Source organism: Heptranchias perlo, chromosome 27 (genome assembly GCF_035084215.1).
Source record: "Heptranchias perlo isolate sHepPer1 chromosome 27, sHepPer1.hap1, whole genome shotgun sequence".
Lineage (NCBI taxonomy): Eukaryota > Metazoa > Chordata > Chondrichthyes > Hexanchiformes > Hexanchidae > Heptranchias > Heptranchias perlo.
Window position 1 is genome coordinate 21,056,752 of NC_090351.1, and position 22,210 is coordinate 21,078,961.

Genomic DNA, 22,210 nt, shown 5'->3' on the forward strand with positions numbered 1-22,210 from the left:
CACAGTAGAAGACACAAAAAGTATGCCAAAAATAATGAGGAACCAAGGGGTAAATGAGAATGAGGAACTTAAAACAATTAATATCACTAGAGAATGTACTGGACAAACTAATGGGACTAAAAGCTGACAAATCCCCTGGACCTGATGGCCTACATCCGAAGGTTCGAAAAGAGGTGGCTGCAACGATAGTGAATGCATTGGTTGTGATCTTCCAAAATTCTCTAGATTCTGGAACGGTCCCAGTGGATTGGAAGGTAGCAAATTTTACCCCGCTATTCAAGAAGGGAGGGAGAGAGAACATAGGGAACCACAGGCTAGTTAGCCTTCCATCAGTCATCAGGAAAATGCTGGAATCCATTATTAAGGAAGTGGTAATAGGGCACTTAGAAAATCATAATATGGTTAGGCAGAGTCAACATGGCCTTATGAAATGGAAATCGTGTTTAACAAATTTATTAGAGTTTTTTGAGGATGATGAAGCACGGTGGATAAAGGAGAGCCAGTGGATGTAATATGTTTGGATTTTCAAAAGGCATTCAATAAGGTGCCACAAGGTAAGGGCTCATGGGGTTTGGGGTAATATGTTAACATGGATAGAGGATTAGTTAAAGGACAGAAAACAGAGTAGGGATAAACGGGTCATTCTTAGGTTGGCAGGCTATAACTAGTGGGGTGCTGCAAGGATCAGTGCTTGGGCCTCAGCTGTTTACAATCTATATTAATGACTTAGATGAAGGGACTGAGTGTAATGTATCCAAGTTTTCTGACAATACAAAGTTAGGTGGGAAAGTAAGCTGTGAGGAGGACACAGAGTCTGCAAAGGGATATAGACAGCTTAAGTGAGTGGGTGAGAAGGTGACAGATGGAGGATAACGTGGGGAAATGTGAGGTTATTCACTTTGGTAGGAAGAATAGAAAAACAGAATATTTTTTAAATGGTGAGAAACTATTAAATGTTGGTGTTCAGAGACTTGGGTGTCCACGTACAAGAAACAAAAAGTTAATATGGAGGTTCAGCAAGCAATTACGAAGGCAAATGGCATATTGGCCTTTATTGCAAGGGGGTTGGAGTACAAGAGTAAGGAAGTCTTACTACAGTTGTACAGTTGTAAACAATTTTACAACACCAAGTTATAGTCCAGCAATTTGATTTTAAATTCACAAGCTTTCGGAGGCTACCTCCTTCCTCAGGTTCACCTGAGGAAGGAGGTAGCCTCCGAAAGCTTGTGAATTTAAAATCAAATTGCTGGACTATAACTTGGTGTTGTAAAATTGTTTACAATTGTCAACCCCAGTCCATCACCGGCATCTCCACATTACAGTTGTACAGGGCATTGGTGAGACCTCACCTGGAGTACTGCGTATAGTTTTGGTCTCCTTATCTAAGGAAGGATATTCTTGCCTTAGAGGCGGTGCAACAAAGATTCACTAGATCAATTCCTGGGATGAGAGGGTTGTCCTATGAAGAGAGGTTGAGTAGAATGGGCCTATACTCTCTGGAGTTTAGAAGAATGAGAGGTGATCTCATTGAAACATATAAGATTCTGAGGGGGCTTGACAGGATAGATGCTGAGAGATTGTTTCTCCTGGCTAGAGTCTAGAACTAAGGGGCATAGATGCAGGATAAGGAGGCGGCCATTCATGACTGAGATGAGGAGGAATTTCTTCACGCAGGAGGTTGTGAATCTTTGGAATTCTGTACCCCAGAGGGCTGTGGATGCTGAGTCATTGAATATATTCAAGGCTGAGATGGATAGATTTTTGGACTGTATCAAGGGATATGGGAATCGGGCAGGAAAGTGGAATTGAGGTCGAAGATATATGTAACATTAGCTCCCAAAAAAAGATAATTTAGATAAGGATTTACTGCCATACCAAATCCACTGGGTGGTTTTGCAGCAATAATTCAGCTGTAATGATCATGACTGGGCATGAGGATAATTTGAATTTTCTTTTGAGATATTAGCATGAAATATATTGTAATGTCAATATTTCTTTCTGATACATACTTTTGCTGTTGACTAAAAGTGTCACTGCCTCAGGACTTTCTCCATGTGGCCAGCACAACCCTCGCACCTCCACGAAAATGTTGATTTTTGCTGTTGTGTATTCACAGGCTATAAATTGAAAACCCATTGCTGTCAGTGGGAACCCTGCACCAACCCCCAAGACAGTTGATAGCCTGCCATGCGAGGGAATGGTAATGCCATTACCATCCTGATTTTTTTCAGGCCTCTCTTCTCTCTCACCCTCCCGGCTGGGGCAGTTCACTGGACACCCACCCTGTCGTTTGTTTGCTGAACTGACCCTCTTTTTGTTTATTGCAACCCCCCCACCCCCTGCCACTGTAGCTTGGTAGTTTGCCCAGACTTGCTCTCTGTACCCTCCCTCTCCTTCCCCTGCTGCCACCTCCTTCCCTGCCTTTGATTGTCCAAAATGACAAACATTTATTTCTTAAATGAAAATCAACAGTCTTTTGTAAAAGCTGGGGAAAAGCTTATTATTGTATTTTGTCCTAAATTATAAAAACCCTCGATATTTCGCTTTATGTTGGCCATCGGTTTTCTTTCATAATTCCTCTCTTGCTGCCTTTCTATATCTTTTATGATTTACATTTTCCCCTTTATTATCCTTAGTATTGTTAATTAATTTGATTCTGATTTGTAAAACAAAAGTAGATTTCAAAGTAGTATTTGTCTTTTAGCAAAACATTTATCTGGAAGTAGTAATCAGGCTGAAATATTGGTGAAAGATTGTGTCAGCAAGCAAAAATTTAAACCAGAGCCAATTCTTGCAGTACTAAGCAGAAATTATGTCCCATAGGAAAGCTTTTCTTCATTTCCACATGTGGCAAGTGAAAGGGTGTTGACTATTTTCATTGCCAATATATAGCATTTGACTTCAAAAAAATATCCTAATACGATTCACTGCAACACATTTTAAATGATCTCCATTTTAATTTTTGTTGACTACTGATTGACCTACATATGGACAAAAAAATAAGAAAAATTCTCTGTGCTTGCCTCCCACTCTAATTTGTTTACCTCTTGCTGTGTATGTACACACTCACGCACTCGCTCTCTTTCTGCATGTCTCTCATCTCTATTTCCCGTGCACATTCGTGCATGCTCTCTTTGTTGCGTGCGCTATCTCTCTCGCGCACACTCCCACTCTCAGCTGATCAAACAATAAGTAGTGGTGCAAGATATTTAAGGATAGGTCAAATACCTATATGACTGAGTAAAAGGAGTACGTCAGAGGCAGGAGTTCCATGGATAAATAAAGAGGATAGAGCAAACATAGATTTTAAAAGCAGACATAACTGTAGGGAGGATAATAGAGAGGAAAATATAAATTATAAAAGGTATAGAAAGGAAGCAGAAAGAGAGGGAGTATGAAAGAATACTGGTAGCCAGCATAAAGGGAAATGTCAAGAGCTTTTATAAATACATAAGAAGTAAAAAGATAGTCAATAAAGAGTTGGTAACACTCATGAGGAAGGCCATCTTGTACTTGGGAGTGATGGGATGGCAGAGGTTAAAGTATTTTGCATCAGTTTTTGCAGAGGCAGCCGAAAGTGTGATTGTTTAGTACCTGATGAGGATTTGGAAGAGACTCTACTGGAGATAAGTATTCAAATGCACACTATACTTAATGAGACTAAAAGTTGAAAGATCACTAAGTCCAAATGTAATTTTCAAAAAAGAAATGGAAATTGTGCTAAAGAACTGGAGGGTGAGAAATGTCATATTCCTGTTGAAGAAAGGGGCGAATGATAAGCCAGGAAATTATAGGTTGGTTAATTTTGCCTCAGTTGAGGGAAAACGTCTAGAGTCCTTAATATAAGAAAAAAATAGTGAACACTTGGAAAAGCATGAACTAATCAGAAACAGTATGCGTTTGTATGGCGGGTTCGGGTTCATACTTGACGAATGAAGTATAATTTTTTTGAGGAAACCATAGTGTTTTAATAATGGATGTACTAGATGAATTTTTACAATGCATTTGATAAGGTGCCACACGAGATTTAGAAAATCTAAGTATTAAAAGGAATGTAGCCACACAGATAGAGGGATAGTTAGGGCACAAAAAGCAGAGTAGGGGCAATTGGGTGGTTTTCGGATTGGCTGGATGTAGGTAGTGGTGTACCCCAAGGATCTGTGCAGGCGACTTCTTTTGTTAATTTATGTGAATTATATGGACATGGATACGAGAGGAAAGATACTAAATTAAGGGACATGGCGAACAATGAGGAAGAATTCAAAAGATTACAAGGAGAACAAGTTGGCAAAATGGGCAAATTGTGGCACATGCAGTTCGTTGTAGAGAAAAGGAACAATGAAAGGAAGTACACACTAAGCATTAAGATTCTTGAGAGAGTGGAGAAACAGAGAGATCTAGGGATGTGGCTAATATGAAATGTTGCTGAAATTTGATGGTAAAGCAATATACTCTATAGTTGGATGTGAAAGTGCAATTATTTTGCATCCAATGCTAGTTTTTCATAATGAATTCTGATTCTACATATTTAACAAACATAAGCATGACTTCTGTTGTGTGTTACAATTAAAATTGTTGCATTTCGCAGCTTTTCATGAGTTCGGATGTTTAGGATGTGAGCGACAGTACTCGCAGCTGATACCCAACTGCACTGAGTGTGCCGCCCTGACCACCGTTGGAACAGTGAGTGACATGAAACATGTTTCCAAGTATAACTATCGAATAGTACAACCGATTGTAATCAAGGTGAGCAGTTACTTTAGGTAAAAATCTTCTTTTTATTCGGTGTCAGTTGTACACCATCTTCTTTATTGTCTGCTGGGTTTTGAAAAGACAGCATTCCTGAAATAGGACTTGTGAATGTTACATCTGTTTCTGAAGTGATGTTTGGTGAATGTCATAGAATAAGCACCTTTTTTAAGGGAATGTTGTAAGTCACTTTGTGATGCTCAAATTTCTGTACAAATAGTTTTACTGTAAAAATGTTCTTGACAAATAGAGAATATTTTTGTAACCTGAAAAGTAATGTACCTGAATAGGTGTAAAATGATTTTCCTTTACACAATGAACAAATTTGTACAATGCAGGCTTTAGTTTATAAGAGACTTAGTCTACTTATGGAAAATGTCAAGCTGTTTATGTGAGGAAGAGGTGTTGGCGGTGGTGGAAGGAGGGTCTCACAGATGATCACCTATTGTGCAATATGGGAGGATACTATTGTCATCAAAATCATAATATAAAATTATGAAAACCATGCCTACAGTGTGGACATGCTAAGTATATTGCACTCAATCATGATATGGTTTTCACTGCAAGATTGCATATTTATTTTAGTAGTCTATGAAAAATCTCTATCATATTATGTTAACGTTTTGAGTAGATTATATTGATTGCTTTTCCAAATGGCTCAGCAAGTTTATCCAGGGAGTAGCAGAGCCATACGTACCAAAGTTGGTTTCAGCAGTTGTGGCACTGCACTTAGCCTCAGCACCAATAGATTAGGAAGGGGAATATCGGCCAGGATTCCTGCTCTTGACTGCTATCGTGACTCCTAGAAATGCACAGTATCTACGGCAGACGAGGACTGGATTGGACACAACTGTGATGTTCTCTGCGGCCAAATACTACTGCAGCTACTTACTGTGAAGGGTCACATATTGGTCACAAGGGATAGTGGCCACATTGGTGAAGTATCAAAAGGTATACGGCAACCTTGGAACCGTAAACTAATAAGGAGCCAATGCCTTCTGGAAAGGAGGGTGAAAAAAGGGGAATAAAACATATTTATGAGGGTATTCTTTAAAAATGGTTATTCTCTATCAGATGATGCAGGTGTCAGAGCAATTTATTTAAATGGAAAACTTAATAAGACGCAACTTTTTTGAACGCAATTACCAGGAATACACATACTTTGATAGTTGTACTGTTTTATGTTAGTACAATTTATAACTACAGTTTATGGGATTATAAATTTAGGAGTCCCTTCTGCCACCACCTAGTCCCGTTGAGTGCACAAAATACTGAAGTTTACAGTGTGCATTCCTATTAATAACTACATAATTTTTGTAAATGTGATTCAGATACCATTCATCTGTTCAACTTCTTCCCGTAGAGTGGATCAACTGTGTCATTATCATATGAGGATTTGAAGCGCTTGTATTCAGAAAACAAGGAGGCCATGGATATATATGCTGAGGCTGGAGGCAGTATTGGAAATGAAGTCAATAAAAACTCTTACCTGTTTCCAGAAGAAGAATCCAACCTAATTGTTCACTGGTGAGATTAAATATAGTGAATCCATTTATTTTGTTTTTCTTAAGTCTCTCTGGTTTTAAAGTATTTTTCAAAAAACTGTTTAATTTTACTAGTTGATGCCTTCTGTTTATTTCTTTGGTTTTATCATTATTCCGTTTGCTAGGTCTCCTTCTTCCCCCTACCCCAACACATGATATTCTATAACCAGCTGCTAATAGAAGCCTAAAATTGAGCCAGGGTGCATACGAAAACATACTAACATACAAAATTGATGGGCAGGAAAAGACCAGCTGGTCCATCAAGCCTGCCCCACACTATGATGGCCAGACCATAACGGCTTCTTCCCTCCCACGCCCTCACACCCACCCCTACAGCCATGTAATCTCCTGGGAGAGGCAAAAAACAAAAAAAATACAGGGCCAAAAGGGAAAAAATACTCTGTAAAGTTCCCTCCGACCCCTCAGGCGATCAAAATCATTGCAGGAGATCACATGGACTGAAATTGACCAAATTAAGAGAGGCTGTTATTTAGTTGGCGACCAACTAGAGATCACCAACTTGGTAAGAGCCTCAGTGATTAACATCACACCAATTAGTTAAATGGTCATTAGACCTTACAACAAGAAGTTCTTGACCATAAGAGCTACAATTAGTAAAAGAAAATGATGAACAAAACTGCTTTTAATAACTTGGTAGTACAATATTTATATATTATTAAAAATCTTGTGTAATCATGCACTTCCTGTCAACAAACCTTGCTCCCTGTTGCCATGATATTTGATTTTGCTTTCATGTCAATATTTAACTTTGAAACTGTCCATGTAATCATTTTACAATTGCCTGTCCTGGTTTGTTGATTAAGCAGTCGAATCACTCAAATGGCTCTTCTTTTCTCAATAACTGACAATTCCATGTCCAAAATTAAGGTGTTAAGCAAAAAAAAATTAATCAAAAAATTACAATAATGTGATTAAATTTACTGGTTTGAATTGTCTTTTGTGTCTTTTAATGTTTTTACTTGACTGTCTCAAAAGCCCGAGTGTCGCCTGGATAATATAAAACATCCAACCACAGCTGTGCATTCTGAGCATGCAACGTTTGCAGAATTGTCAGCATGCATCAGTAGCATTTAAGCTCGGCAAATGATAGAATGCTTCTCACTGTTTCTATCACTGGTTATTTTTCAAAAGTATTTGAAAAAAAGCTAGAGGATATATTTGCAGTGTTTTATTCTATTGAAATTTATATTGTTTATTTTTAATAACAAGCTCTGTTTCTGCATGAGAGACAATAAATATACAACACGCTACTCATTTCACACCTGTTTAAAAACTTTATTTGGTGTTTGAATTATAAATACTTCATAAATTTCAGAAAGCATATTAAATAGAAAAAGAGACACTGATGGTGTCTTTCCTCATCCTTACTTGAGTTTTTAAAAAATAATTTTGAAAGCAAATGGTCTCTAAATATCATTTGTGTTTAGTTAATAGTTAAAAAATGTAAATATTATAATTACTGATATTTGTGAGGCAGAGACAGACTCAGCTATACTTCCAGGAACCAATCACAAAACACCAAATTTGCATTATTGAGCTTTAAAATTACATGATTAGAACAAAACGAATGCACTCAAGAATGCCTGTGCCACAGGAACATTAAATAATGACTAGTAACTGAGTGACTAATTATAAATGACTGCATTTTCCACATGCTTAAATCTCTTGTTTCGCTCTAATTTTAAATGTTTTAATCAGATCAAAATTCCATTTAATGTTTTGGCTGCCATTTGTACAGATGTAGTGGCCAAGTCAGGCTACTTAAGGTCATGTGATGCATATATCATAGTTTGGAGTGGGCATTTTTAATATATTGTATAATATATATATTTAATGTAAGAATTTCTGGTAAAAGTAGGCAGAATAACTCGTAACATTATAACAGTATATACTGGAGCAAATCTACTTCCTCAGATGGTTAAATAAAATGTCTTCTGTGAGAATACATATTTACTAATTAACTAGTGGAATAGAGAAGCTATTGAAATCCCGGATCAACCCATGTGGAAGTCCATCAGCATGCACTTCCCCATTCCTCATCACTTGACACTGGCAAGGGCGATTGTTCACAAGCCATGCTATTCCAGGCACAAAATCTTAGCACTATGCCACCGGCTTCAGCATCTTTGCCCAGAAATTATATACAGGAATCATATAACTCAATAAGAAAAGTATTTATTTTTTCATATATCTATCTGCCTATCATTTGAAAAGATCACACATTTTATCTTCCAGGAAAACCCTCTGGTCTAATGTCATAATCCCCATTTTCTGTCAGAATCCAAAATTGTGTGGCTAAACATGGCACTGGCCAAAGTGTGAACTCCAGTAACACACTGAGAAGGGTTGGGGGGATGTGGGAATGTGAATCAGATTTGTATGTTGTGAAAAATCAACAAGTACTTGAAACTATGATTTAAAAGTGTAATATACTTTTCTCAGACTTTAGATGCCATCTGCATACTGCCCAGTTCTAAATTATAACTGGTACAATAGTAGATTGCTGAAAACATTCATTTGCTAATTTTGTTCTTTGATGCCAGACATTTGAACCTTTTTTTATTATTATGCAGAAATAAAGCAATCATTGGATAAGTAATCCTGTATATTTGAACAATAGTAACCAAATTTTAATCTTTTCTCCATAATAATCAGGAGAAAACAACGTATAAATGGGATGCATATACTACGAGCACTTTTTCCAAATTCAAGCATGTTGCCCTTTGAGAATAAAGTAACCCTGAAGAAATGTTTAATAGCGCCTAGCCGTGGTTCTCCATTCCAACTCCTGGTAAGGAAGATTGAAATAAGAGAATTGTGCTCTGTGGCTGAATAATGAACAAAAATAAAACCTCAATTATCTGTTCCTCTTGTAAAGCAAGTACATGAAACCATTCATGATTTATAATATTGGAACAACTGAGCATATTTTTGCTCATCTGTCTTCTCCACCTCAAAAAAAAAACTGGTCAGTTTTACATTTAAATCGAACACATTTCTGTATTTCATTAACGTTTTCTTCAGTCTTGCGAATAGTGACTACAATATTATTGAATTTGATATTAGGTTTGAAAGGGAGAAGGGAGAGTCACAAACCAAGATTTTAAATTTAAGTACGGCAAACTTTGAAGGGATGAGAAATAAATTGGCCATTGTAAATTGGGCTGAACTGTTAATGGGTAAACCTACAGACAAACAGTATTCAAAGAAGTATTTGGTACAATAAAAAACCAATACATGCCTCTAAAAGGCAAAAGCTCCACTTGTACAGTTAAGCAACCATGGTCAACAAATGAGGCAAGAGACAGTATCAGAAAAGGCTTACACAATTGCAACAAAAAGTGGAAATCTGGCAGACTGGGAGAGCTATAAAAAGCAACAAAGGGATATGAAGAAAGTAATAAGTGATGCAATAAGGGAATATAAAAAAGAATCTTGCAAGGAATATCAAAGCTAACAGCAAAACCTTTTATAAAAATGTAGGGATAAGGAGAATGGCAGGTTGTGACAAGTGATGTTCCCCAGGGATCTATACTGGGGCCTCAGCTTTTCACCATATATATCAATGACTTGGATGAAGGAATCCAAGTTTGCAGATGACACCATGTTAGGAGGCACAGTAAGTTGTGTAGGTGGGAGCAGGAAGTTGCAAAAAGACGTAAACAGATTAAGTGAGTGGGCAAAACTGTGGCATATAGACCTCCACATGGGTAAGTGTGAGCTCATTCATTTTGCATCCAAGAATGTTAAATCAGAATATTTTTTAAATAGCGCGAGTAAGGAACTGTGGAAGAGCAAAGGGATTTGGGTGTCCATCCACACAGATCACTGAAACTAGTGCACAGGTACAAAATGTAATCAAAAATGTTAATGGAATCATCTCAAGTGGGCTGGAATACAAAAGGGAGGAAGTAATGCTTCAGTTGAACAGAGCTTGGTCAGACCCCATCTGGAGTACTATGTTAAGTTTTGGGCACCGCACCTCAGGTAGGATATATTGGCCTTGGAGGGGGTACAGCACAGATTCATCACAATAATTCTGGGACTGGAAAAGGCAAAATTACGAGGACGTGTTGCACAAACTTGGCTTGCATTCCCCTCACATTAGAAGGTTGACTGGTGTCCTAATTGAGGTGTTCAAAATGATAAAGGGATTTGACAGGGTAGATGCAGAGAAACTATTTCCTCTGGGGGGTCGGGGTGGGTGGGTGGAAATCCAGAACAAGGAGGCATAATCTCAAAATTAGAGCTAGGCCATTTAGGGATGAAATCAGGAAGTACTTTTTCCACACAAAGGGTAATGGAAATGTGGAACTCCCAAAAAGAATGTGGATGCTGGGTCAGTTGAAATTTTCAAGTCTGAGATTGGTTGAGTTTTGTTAGGTAAGAGTATCAAGAGATGTGGCGAAAAAGCTGGTAGATGAAGTTGAGGTATAGATCAGCCATGATCGAACTGAATGGCGGAACAGGCTCGAGGGGCTGAATGGCCTACTCCTACTCCTATTCCTATGTTCCAGTCTCTTCCAATTCCTTAACTATTAATTTGATTTTTTTTTGAAACAAGTAAATGTGTTACGGCCATTTTCTTTTTTAAAAAAAAGTACAAATTTTGTTAAATTTGTCTTTCCAACCAGATTTGCAATCAGAACTATCAATCTTGTATGTAAGTAAGGTACTTGCAATATTGATTTGTATATGGTACAGTTTAGTTGATTTTAAGGAAATTGCTGATTACATGGATCATTCTTGTTAAGGGATTCAAAACAAAAACATCCAGTCTATTCCAATAATGTTTCATTAGTTTCACTGATTCCCTTAAATTGAATTTAATCAGCATTACATACTGAGATGTAATTTTAAAAACTACTTAAATGGAGGTACAAAGTCTGCATTATGAAATAGGCAAGCTTAAGCTGGGACAGAGCTCTCACAAGATCACAGTGAAGGCTGGTTTCCCTTCCCTGAGTGGTATACTCAGTGGGCTTCACTGTACATTCATTGCTTTACTTTCACAAAGATAAGAAAACAACTTGGAATAAACTTGATTTTGAACTGTAAATACTGTTTGCCCTTAGCTCACCTCTTAAACAGAATGGCCCGGAATTTGCACCTAAACATCAGCATAATGTCGTTTTTTGGTGCAAGAGGCCTGACTTGCCTCTATCTGTTGTGTCGATTCAGTGAAACTTCCACCGAAACCCTGTGCTGCTCATGAACGTAGCTCCACCCCCATACAAAAGACTAGAGAACAGGAGTTTCCTGCATTTATGCCAGTTCTGAATTCAGGTCATATTTCTGGTGTTTTATGGCCATTCTTACTTTGTTTTATTTCTCTTCAGTGAGACCTACACTGTATTTTCTGGATCTTGGAAAGCATTTTTTCAGCATCAGAATGAGTTGCAATAAAAATTGAAAAGCTTCCATGATTGCATTTTCTTAAATATATGTGGTTAATGTACATAAAGGATGGTTTGGTGGCATCAAACTTTTAATTTTCATACATAAAAGGAGTGTGGTGTAAGTTCACGCTTTTCCTCAGGCCCTGATTGTTTACGCTGATTTCTGCTTTTTTTTAACGTTGTGGCATATCCTATTGAGATTCTCAGGAAATTTTAGCTTACGTTGCCAACGGCAAGATTGGTGTAAATTTCGGCGTAACTTGCCGGTTGTACCATTTAAGGAAATTCCAGGTCAGTTAGGATTAGAAATTTAAAATATAGATTGTGTCTAGATTTGTTGGGATAGAAGCCAGGCAGGACTGATCTCTCTGTATTTCCCAATTTTCAACAATTCAGCAGAGAAAGACCATCATAAAAGACCAATCTTCAGCTGACACCCTGGTAAAAGCAGCAGAGTTCAGGAGATTTGGGGTTGTTCTATTTAAGGGAAATGAAGTAATCCAACCCTTAAGAAAAATGGACTGTACATAAATTGCAGTATTGCTGCAAAACATCATTTGATTTTAATGTGTCTCCTCTGTTCTGTTCTGTTCTGTCCTAGTCTCACCAGCTCCAGGTAGGGCACAGCTGTCTGTTTGTAGGTGGAGGTAATCTGAACCTTCATATTAATGCCTCTGAGAAATGTGCAGAACAGTGTGGCTCTTTTTTAGTCCTGCTCGGAGCAGGAGATATTGGTACGTAATCAAATTTACTTGCTCCTTTGTGGTCCTTGTTTGTATTCTATGTGAGAAGACAATTATCTTTCCTAATAGTTCTCTCAGCTCACTGTCAAGGGCAAAAAAATCAAGCACCATTTAAACAAAGAGTTTTGGTTTCAGGCACCCTTTTATAATAATAAAAAATTAGGTACAAACTTTTTTTTATATGTTATGTCATTCTATTCTAGTTGTCTTTGACTCTTTTATTGTAAATAATGTAAATGGAGATACTGGTTTAAGCTTTCACATTCCCCCTTTCCATGCCCCCTCTCCCCCCACAACTCAATTGGAGTGCACCTCCAGCATAGAGGTTTCTGCCTTCCCCAGAGATGCCTTACTGATCCAGCCTCCACCAGGTTTTGCACCAGTATGGAGGTGAAGAACTGTTGCGGCAGGTCTCGGGCTTAGCACAGTGAAAGAAACAGGCGGTTGACAGCTGCTTATATCAAAACTTTTTATTTGCCTAAATATTTTGCATTTCACTAATAGAGCTGAGCACAGCTGCACTCTGAGTGCTTTGACACAGATTCCTCTTCAGTTTTTGCCCCAAGGCCCCCTTTACCGATCTCCAAATGCTGGACACCTCGGCTTTATGGGTGGCCACTACATCCAACATTCAAACCAAATGGTGAGAAAATACAGCAGAGGCAGTGTTTCCCTCTTTCGCATACAGTGAACATGTGTTCAACGACATATCGATAGGTGCAGCTTTCTGTGATGGGACCAGGTACTGGAAATCTGCATGGATTTCCATCTCTGCCTGTCCTAGATCTACCAAAAAATAAACACGGGGAGGTGGATGAACAGTGTGATGAACTGAACTAATGTACACAGCTGAAATGACCAGATTACTGAAGGACTCTGAATTAGTGACTGTCTCCCAGTCTGTTTCCCCGGTGAATTCATGAGCATTTACTGTTGAGACGAAAAATTAAAAACAAATAATATGGAATAGATGGATGAGTTTTGATGGGCTGATTGGGCTTTTCTCATCCTTGCCATTTCTTGTTACAGGAACTAGAAAGAAATGCAAAATTATGTTTGTTAATCAAAAATTCTTTGTAACTATATTTAGAATGTTAGAATCCTGTGTATATTCTTCCTGATTGTCCCAATTCCTCTACAAAAATGCATGGTTGGCCCTGAATCTGCCTTATTAAATGTAGTTTACTTTTGTCAACAGTATATTTTTACACCAAATACTGTGAATGTTTATTTTTGTTTTGCATTGAATATTGAAGTCAGATAAACATTTATTTTTGTTCCTTTTCCAGAATGTTTTTAAAGCCATAATTTGAAAGCATTGAGATGTAAAATAGCTTTTTTATTTGATGGAGAATCTATTTAATTTTAAGTAGTAGAAAGTACATTTTTGTTGTTTACACTATCCAAGAAAAATAAATTGTACACACAATAACAAGTAGCCCACGATGGTTTACAGATATATTTTGAGATATGTTAAAACTATTTGGGGTTGTGCCTGCACAATTCTAATCCTTCATTGTTCTGTATAATGTGGGCTGCTGGCACTCCTATACATACAAATTCAAACAAAAGACTTTGCTGTGTAAATATAATTTATCCTTAGCTAAATAATTTTCTTTCTTGTCGTTGTTAGATTTATGCAATATGGTCCTAATCCCCAAAGTAGGTTGCTTTCTCTTGTGTCCATTGTAAACTAGTAAAATGATTGTATTACATAGTAATTACAGAACAGAAACAGGCCATTCGGCTGGTGTTAATGCTCCACACGAGTCTCCTCTCACTTTAAATGCATCTATACTATTCGTCTCAAATACTCCATGTGTTAGCAATTTCCACATTCTAATTGCTCTCTGAGTAAAGATGTAAGCTGTTTGTATTGCAATTATTTGATTTTCATAAAGTACTGTTTTACAGTTTATGCCAATTCAAATTACTGGCGGATGACCATTTTACCAGCTGGAGAGCAAACAGTCATTATTTGTGTCGGATCCATCTAATTGAAGATGTTCTTGATGTCGTCAGATGAATGCATCAGTTGTGTGCAAATGTTCAATATTTATCCAGATCAAAATTGTGCTATTTGAATGCATGTCTGTGGACAGATCTACATTCCAAAATATTGTTTAATTTATACTATTAGACTATCACTTTGACTAATCTGTGTCGGCAGTATTTCACAACTATCCAAAGTGTATTCTGCACATCATTCACTTCTGGATAAGTCCAATATAGCATTTCTGAACTAGTTCCAGAAAGCTTTCATTTTCTATTAATCCTTTTTGGTTACATTTAACACATTACAATTAGTTTAAAAATGTTAAATACATTGGGGCTCGTATAAATAAAAGCTGTGTAGATTTGTTTTTTTGATTGTTTACTGTCTCTGTTAACTAATGACGCAGGATAAATTATCTTTAATGTTTTCAGGGAGAAGTGACTACTAATTACCATTTTCCTTTAAACTATAAACAGAACTCATTTTAAAAAATGAGCTGAAGAGTATATGAATTTTTCAGGGAATGGGTTATAAAATATTCTACAAAAAAGAAAATAATGGTACAGCACTAATTGCTTTGCATAAGGCACGGTTCATCTATTTGTGTTTAAAAATATTAAGTTATGTGACTTTACATAATAGCACTTGTGTATGAAATATGGTGGCTTCGAAAAAAGGCGATAATTTTAATACAGCCTCACCATGTACATATTTTCAAAACAACTTTGTAAAATGTTGCTTTGTGTGTGTGTGTGTGTATATATATATATTTAAAATATATATATATATATATCTAATATATTTGTATATGTGTAAAGGTAAGGAATCCTTGAAATATGCTGCCTTTAATTTTTTTGATAAAACCAAAATCTGAATCAATAAGTAATTTTTAAATATGTTTAAACAGCTTAATGGTTTGTTCAAAATAAAGTATATATGTTCCAAGTGTGATTATAGCCTGCCTTTCATTTTTAGCATTGTAGGTCGTGGGAGGGAATAGAAAACCATTTGAGAACATTTCCTTGATAGCTATGTACAAGTAATTTGAATGTGAATGAAAGTACTGCAGCAGCTGAGAACTTTGTTGTAGATGTACATAGTACATTCATGCATGTAATGGTCTGCACACTGCTTCCAATTGATACTACATTACAACCTCAAAACAGCAGAGAAGTTGCTCATGCATGTATGTATGCAACAGGAAGTAGATCATTTCAGAATGTCTTAAGCTGCGGAAGGATCATTAGAGAAGCCCAGGTAAAGCACCCTAGCTCTGGTAATGGAGCAGAAGCCAACATGAATCTCATGCAGGGGAAACTTGGTAGCATTTTTAAGATGATGTGGATAAGCTTTGTGTCTTTTTTTGAGAATTGTTTAATTCTTAACATTTATGTTAAATTTTAATTTTTGCGATGTCGCTAGGTGGGTGAGGAAATAAAATGGATGCTCATAAGAGACTAAACATGTTTTGAGCAATTTGGTTTGCTTTGTAGAGGCTAATGCTTGTGCATTGTTTTTTGAATAGAATGATTTATAAGTGTTTTTGATTGGTTGGTGGTTAGTCAATGGGACAAAGTCAACATGACTCACTTAACAGATTTGTGATTGGTTTAAATGTTCATTAAATCATGATATCTTTGATCTATGGACATTCCCCCACAACCTACATAAGCTTCTGAGGTGTGAAGCCCTCTGGACCAGTTGTCAACATTTAAATTATATAAAATTAATTATATTTAAAAAAAACTTCAAAATGGATTTTATTTTCAGATTTAAAAAAGAAATTGTTAAAATTAGATGAATTGTTTTATCTGATGAAGGCTCCATACCTGAATTGTTAGCTTGTCTGTTCTCTCCAAAGATGTGTGACCTGCTGATGTTTCCAGTAATTTCTGATTTTGTTTTAAATAAATTATTTTTGTTATAACAGATGCTGCAAAACTCAGCTGGATCAAGATGAGACAGAGTAGACATATGACAGGTGGATACTGATTCACGCTGATCTTTGTTCACTGGGGAACCCCCGATACACGGCAGTATTGTAACTATAACACACTTGCCTTCTTCTCAGGAGTAGAGTCCCTTGTCTTATCAACCAGTTTACTGATTTTCCTTCCTGCCCTTTCCTTTTAGGATGCCAGGTCATATCATGAAAGTAAGTTGAATGGTACTTGTCCTCAGCAGGTTTCCTCTTTTCTTTCTTGCTTCAATGGAAAAAAATTGGCAGAAAACATTTTAGTTATCATATTTCATTCTTTTGGCCCCTTAAAATATATGAGTAATGCCATAAAATCTATGGTGTGTTTGCTTGTTTTGCAATTGAATGAGATACATAGGGCACTGCCTGTCCTAATCAATATAGCAAAGGCCGCCAAGATACACGAGCTTACAATTGCAGTTGCAATTGTACGGCCCTTCAGGATAACCAGGGACTAGTACAAATAGTGGGTACCTGTCGAGCATTAGTTATAGTTGCAAGGGAATTCAGATACACCCAAGACCAATTTAAGTCAACTGATCTGAGCATTAAGAAAATTACATACTAGGAGCAGGACCGTCAGCCATTGTTGTTAAGTCTCAAACTATCCATCATTTTGGAGACTCGGTTGCACAGCAGGTCACTTCTGAGGCCTGAGTTCAAACCCAACCCAAAATTAATCCTACATAAAATGAGTTTGAGCAGCCTCAATCCAGTTACGATTGGGGATGGGTCTACAGTATAAAACTGCCGCTTATTTGGCAATAACTTGCAATCTTACTCAGACACGCTTTAATACAGGTGAAGTACAGAGTGCTCTTCAGAGGCTGGAGCTAAAGTAAGTTGTTGGGGCAAAGTGAAGGGAACTATACTCTGCATCTAACTATACTACATCTGACTTATGAGCACTTGAGGCTAGCACTGGGTGCTTGAAAAGCATTCCATTCCTCACCTTGAACACACAATTCCAAACACAAATGGTGATTAAATTATCCATCAATTTGAAAGTTCTGGCATATTCTAGGGTTTCCAGTATGGTTTTTGGCATAGGTTTTCCACTGGTGATCTTGTTTATGTAATGCACTTCTGGAACTCACTCTTGAACACTTTGATGAATTATTTGTTGTTGCAATAGACATTTCAAAATTCTGGCATTATGCACTTTAAATAAGTTACCATTGTATGTTCATGAGTATCTGATTTCCTCTTAAACCTTTGTATCTGTGCTATTGATGGTTCATAATCTACCTTATTTTCCATTAACTCTGGACTACCCCTGGGCTCTGGTGTCTTGTACATAGTTTCTTCTTCACTATCAATAACCTCTTCTAATCATTGGGGGTGATTTTAACTTTTGGTGATGTTGTAAAATGGGCGATAGCAGATCAGCCACTTATTAGACATCTCTTCCAATTTTCCTTTCCATCGAAGTCAGTGGAAAATTGGGAAAGGTGTATAACAGGCAGCCGATACGATATCACCAAAAGTTAACATTACCCCCAGTATCTAACTGCTTTCTCAACCTGCCCTGCCACGTTCATTGATTTGTGCACATATACCCCCAGGTCTCTCTGTTCCTGCACCCACTTTGGAATTGTACCCTTTAGTTTGTATTGCCTCTCCTCATTCTTCCTAACAAAATGCATCTCTTTGCACTTCTCTGCGTTAAATTTCATCTGTCACTTGTCCGCCCTTTCCACCAGCCTGTCTATGTCCTCTTGAAGTCTTATTATTACCCTCCTCACTGTTCACTACACTCCCAAGTTTTGTGTCATCTGCAAATTTTGAAATTGTGCCCTGTACACCCAAATCCAAGTCATTAATATATATCAAGAAAAGCAGTGGTCCTAGTACCCCTGGGGAACACCACCACTTTCCTCCAGTCGGAAAAACAACCATTCACCACTACTCTCTGTTTCCTATCTCTCAGCCAATTTCGTATCCATGCTGCCACTGCCCCTTCCATGGGCTTCAACTTTCCTGACACGCTTATTATGTGGCACTTTATCAAACACCTTTTGGAAGTCCATAATGCACCATATCATCCGTATTGCCCTCATCAATCCTTTCTGTTACCTCATCAAAAAACTCAATCAGGTTAGTTAAACACTATTTGCCTTTAACAAATCTGTGCTGGCTTTCCTTAATTGATCCACACTTGTCCGAGTGACTGTTAATTTTGTCCCGGATTATCATTTCTAAAAGTTTCCTCACCACCGAGGTTAAACTGACTGGCCTGTAGTTGCTGGGTTTATCCTTTTTTTGAACAAGTGTGTAACATTTGCAGTTTTGCAGTTCTCCAGTCCTCTGGCACCACCCCCGTATCTAAGGAGGATTGGAAGAGTATGGCCAGCACCTTTGCAATTTCCACCCTTACTTCCCTCAGCAACCTAGGATGCATCCTATCTGGACCTGGTGACTTCTCTACTCTAAGTACAGCGAGCCTGTCTAGTACCTCCTCTTTATCAATTTTTAGCCCATCCAGTATCTCAACTACCTCCTTTTACTGTGACTGGCAGCATCTTCTTCCTTGGTAAAGACAGATGCAAAGTACTCATTTAGTACCTCAGCCATGCCCTCTGCCTCCATGCATAGGTCTCCTTTTTGGTCCCTAATCAGCCCCACCCCTCTTACTACCCGTTTGCTATTTATTTTGCTGTAGAAGACTTTTGGATTCCCTTTTATGTTAGTTGCCAGTCAATTTTCATACTCTCTCTTTGCCCCTCTTATTTCCTTTTTCACTTCCACTCTGAACTTTCTATATTCAGCCTGATTCTCACTTGCATTATCACCCTGACATCTGTCATACGCAGGTGTAGACCCCAAACATCACTGCTTTTGTCTTTTCAATTGTAAACAATTTTACAACACCAAGTTATAGTCCAGCAATTTTATTTTAAATTCACAAGCTTTCGGAGGTTTCCTCCTTTGTCAGGTGAACGATTTTCACATCGTTCACCTGACGAAGGAGGAAGCCTCCGAAAGCTTGTGAATTTAAAATAAAATTGCTGGACTATAACTTGGTGTTGTAAAATTGTTTACAATTGTCAACCCCAGTCCATCACCGGCATCTCCACATTTGTCTTTTCAAATGCTGACAAGTCTGTTGTATATTTCCGGAACGTTTTTTATATCAGGCTTCCAGCATTTGCAGCTTTTTTTCTCTTTTTGGGGGTTAAATTCGATAACCCCCGAATCTGGGTGCGGGGGTCGCGGTCCGCAATTAACCTGCGCCTGGTCGTTGCGATGCAGGTAGCACGTGAGATTCGTGCTGCCTGGTCATTTACCTGCGAGCTGCCAGTCCTGGCTGCACTGTTGAGTGGCTGCTCACCAGAAGGGGGAACCAGATATCACGTGAGTGGCTCGCACTACTTAAAGCAGCCTGCACCTCTTATTTGCAAAATATAAGATACGGGTCCGCACGGAGTCTGAATGGAGAGCAGACGTTGCACACATAAAACACAGATGCAGGTCCCATCCCTATGTTTATAAACTGTTGCGTTATGTTAAAATATTGAATAACGGTTGCGCACTAATAAATCCCACATGTCTATCTGAGTTTGTACCAGGCCTGCGAGAGGGTGCACCAAGATTCTCTGCTGATGCACTAGAGGCCTTAGTGCAACAGGTGGACAGAAGGAGGGGCATCCTATATCTGCAGGGGGCAAGAGGCCCTCCAGACATATGCTCCCGAGGCAGTGGGAGGATGTAGGGGATAAAGTCAATGCCAGGCGCAAAGCACCATGAACGTGGATGCAGTGCAGGAAGAAGTTCAATGCTTTGACATGAGTGGTCAAGGTGAGTGAGATCAACTGTCAAGTGACATCTCCTAGCAACTGCACCAGTAGCCATATCCACTGCTCCATGCACTACACCCCCCATCACCCACATACCAACAAACTCTTTCAATCAGTACTCAACTCTTCCAATGAGATGCTTCCTCTCACCCTCACACATTGCCACTGTTGCAAACCACATGCCCACAACACACTGGCAGCCATTCAACCATGACAGGCACATCACCCAAACATCCTGCAGGACACTCACTGATACACGTCCTGTTTTCTTGCAGGAGAAGGTGGCGCATTACAGGAGGGAGCAAGTGGCAGTGTCATTTAGCCCCTCGAGTCTGTTCTGCTATTCAATGAGATCATGGTTGATCTGTGACATAAGAACATAAGAAATAGGAGCAGGAGTAGGCCAATCGGCCCCTTGAGCCTGCTCCGTCATTTAATAAGATCATGGCTGATCTGATCCTAACCTCAAATCTAAATTCATGTCCAATTTCCTGCCCGCTCCCCGTAACCCCTAATTCCCTTTACTTCTAGGAAACTGTCTATTTCTGTTTTAAATTTATTTAATGATGTAGCTTCCACAGCTTCCTGGGGCAGCAAATTCCACAGACCTACTACCCTCTGAGTGAAGAAGTTTCTCCTCATCTCAGTTTTGAAAGAGCAACCCCTTATTCTAAGATTATGCCCCCTAGTTTCACCCATCCTTGGGAACATCCTTACCACATCCACCCGATCAAGCCCCTTCACAATCTTATAGGTTTCAATAAGATCGCCTCTCATTCTTCTGAACTCCAATTTGTTCAGCATTTTTGCCATCTCCATGTTTCGCACCATTAATTTCCCGGTCTCATCCTCTAAGGGACCTACGTTTGCCTTAGCCACCCTTTTTCTTTTTATATAATTGTGGAAACTCTTGCTATCTGTTTTTATATTTTTTGCTAATTTATTTTCATAATCTATCTTCCCTTTCTTAATCAATCCTTTAGTTACTTTTTGCTGTCTTTTGAAGACTTCCCAATCTTCTATCCTCCCACTAAGTTTGGCTACCTTATATGTCCTTGTTTTTAATCGGATACTATCCTTAATTTCTTTACTTAGCCACGGATGGCTGTCATTTCTTTTACACCCTTTTTTCCTCAATGGAATTTTTTTTTTGAAAGTTGTAAAATAACTCCTTAAATGAACACCACTGCTCATGTACCGTCTTACCCCTTAATCTATTTTCCCAGTCCACTTTAATCAATTCCGCTCTCATACCATCACAGTCTCCTTTATTCAAGCTCAGTATGCTTGTTTGAGAACCAACCTTCTCACCCTCTAATTGGATATGGAATGTAACCATGTTATGGTCACTCATTCCAAGGGGATCCTTAACTAGGACATTATTAATTAATCCTGGCTCATTACACAGGACCAGGTCCAAGGTTGCTTGCCCCCTTGTAGGATCAGTTACATACTGCTCAAGAAATCCATCCCTAATACACTCAATAAACTCTTCCTCAAGGCTGCCCTGCCCAATTTGATTTGTCCAGTTAATATGATAGTTAAAATCCCCCATAATTATAGCTGTTCCCTTATTACATGCCCTGACTATTTCCTGATTAATACTTCTTCCAGCAGAGTTGCAACTATTAGGAGGCCTATATACTATGCCCACTAGTGTTTTTTTCCCCTTATTATTCTTTATCTCTACCCAAACTGTTTCATTATCCTGATCCTTTGTCCCAATACCATTTCTCTGTATTACAGTGATTCCTTCCTTTATTAACATAGCCACCCCACCTCCCCTTCCTGCCTGTCCTTCCTGATTGTTAAATACCCTGGCATATTTAATTCCCAGTCGTTGTCACCCTGCAGCCATGTTTCTGTAATGGCCACAAGATCATACCCATACATAGTTATTTGTGCCGTTAACTCGTCCATTTTGTTATGAATGCTACGTGCATTCAGATAAAGAACTTTCAAATATGTTTTGTGACACTTAGT

The 22,210-nt window shown here is 38.3% G+C and overlaps 1 protein-coding gene across 1 annotated transcript in view; it reads left to right on the forward strand.

Moving 5' to 3' along the window:
* Positions 1-15,914, forward strand: part of c27h6orf89 (chromosome 27 C6orf89 homolog) — a 33,603-nt gene extending 17,689 nt beyond the window's left edge. The window contains exons 3-7 of the mRNA XM_068007435.1: positions 4,589-4,746; positions 6,113-6,276; positions 8,970-9,105; positions 12,315-12,447; positions 14,371-15,914. Coding sequence (XP_067863536.1) covers positions 4,589-4,746; positions 6,113-6,276; positions 8,970-9,105; positions 12,315-12,447; positions 14,371-14,453 — 674 coding nt within the window. The 3' untranslated portion in view covers positions 14,454-15,914. The remainder of the gene's footprint in view (positions 1-4,588; positions 4,747-6,112; positions 6,277-8,969; positions 9,106-12,314; positions 12,448-14,370) is intronic.
* The last annotated feature ends 6,296 nt before the right edge of the window (positions 15,915-22,210 follow it).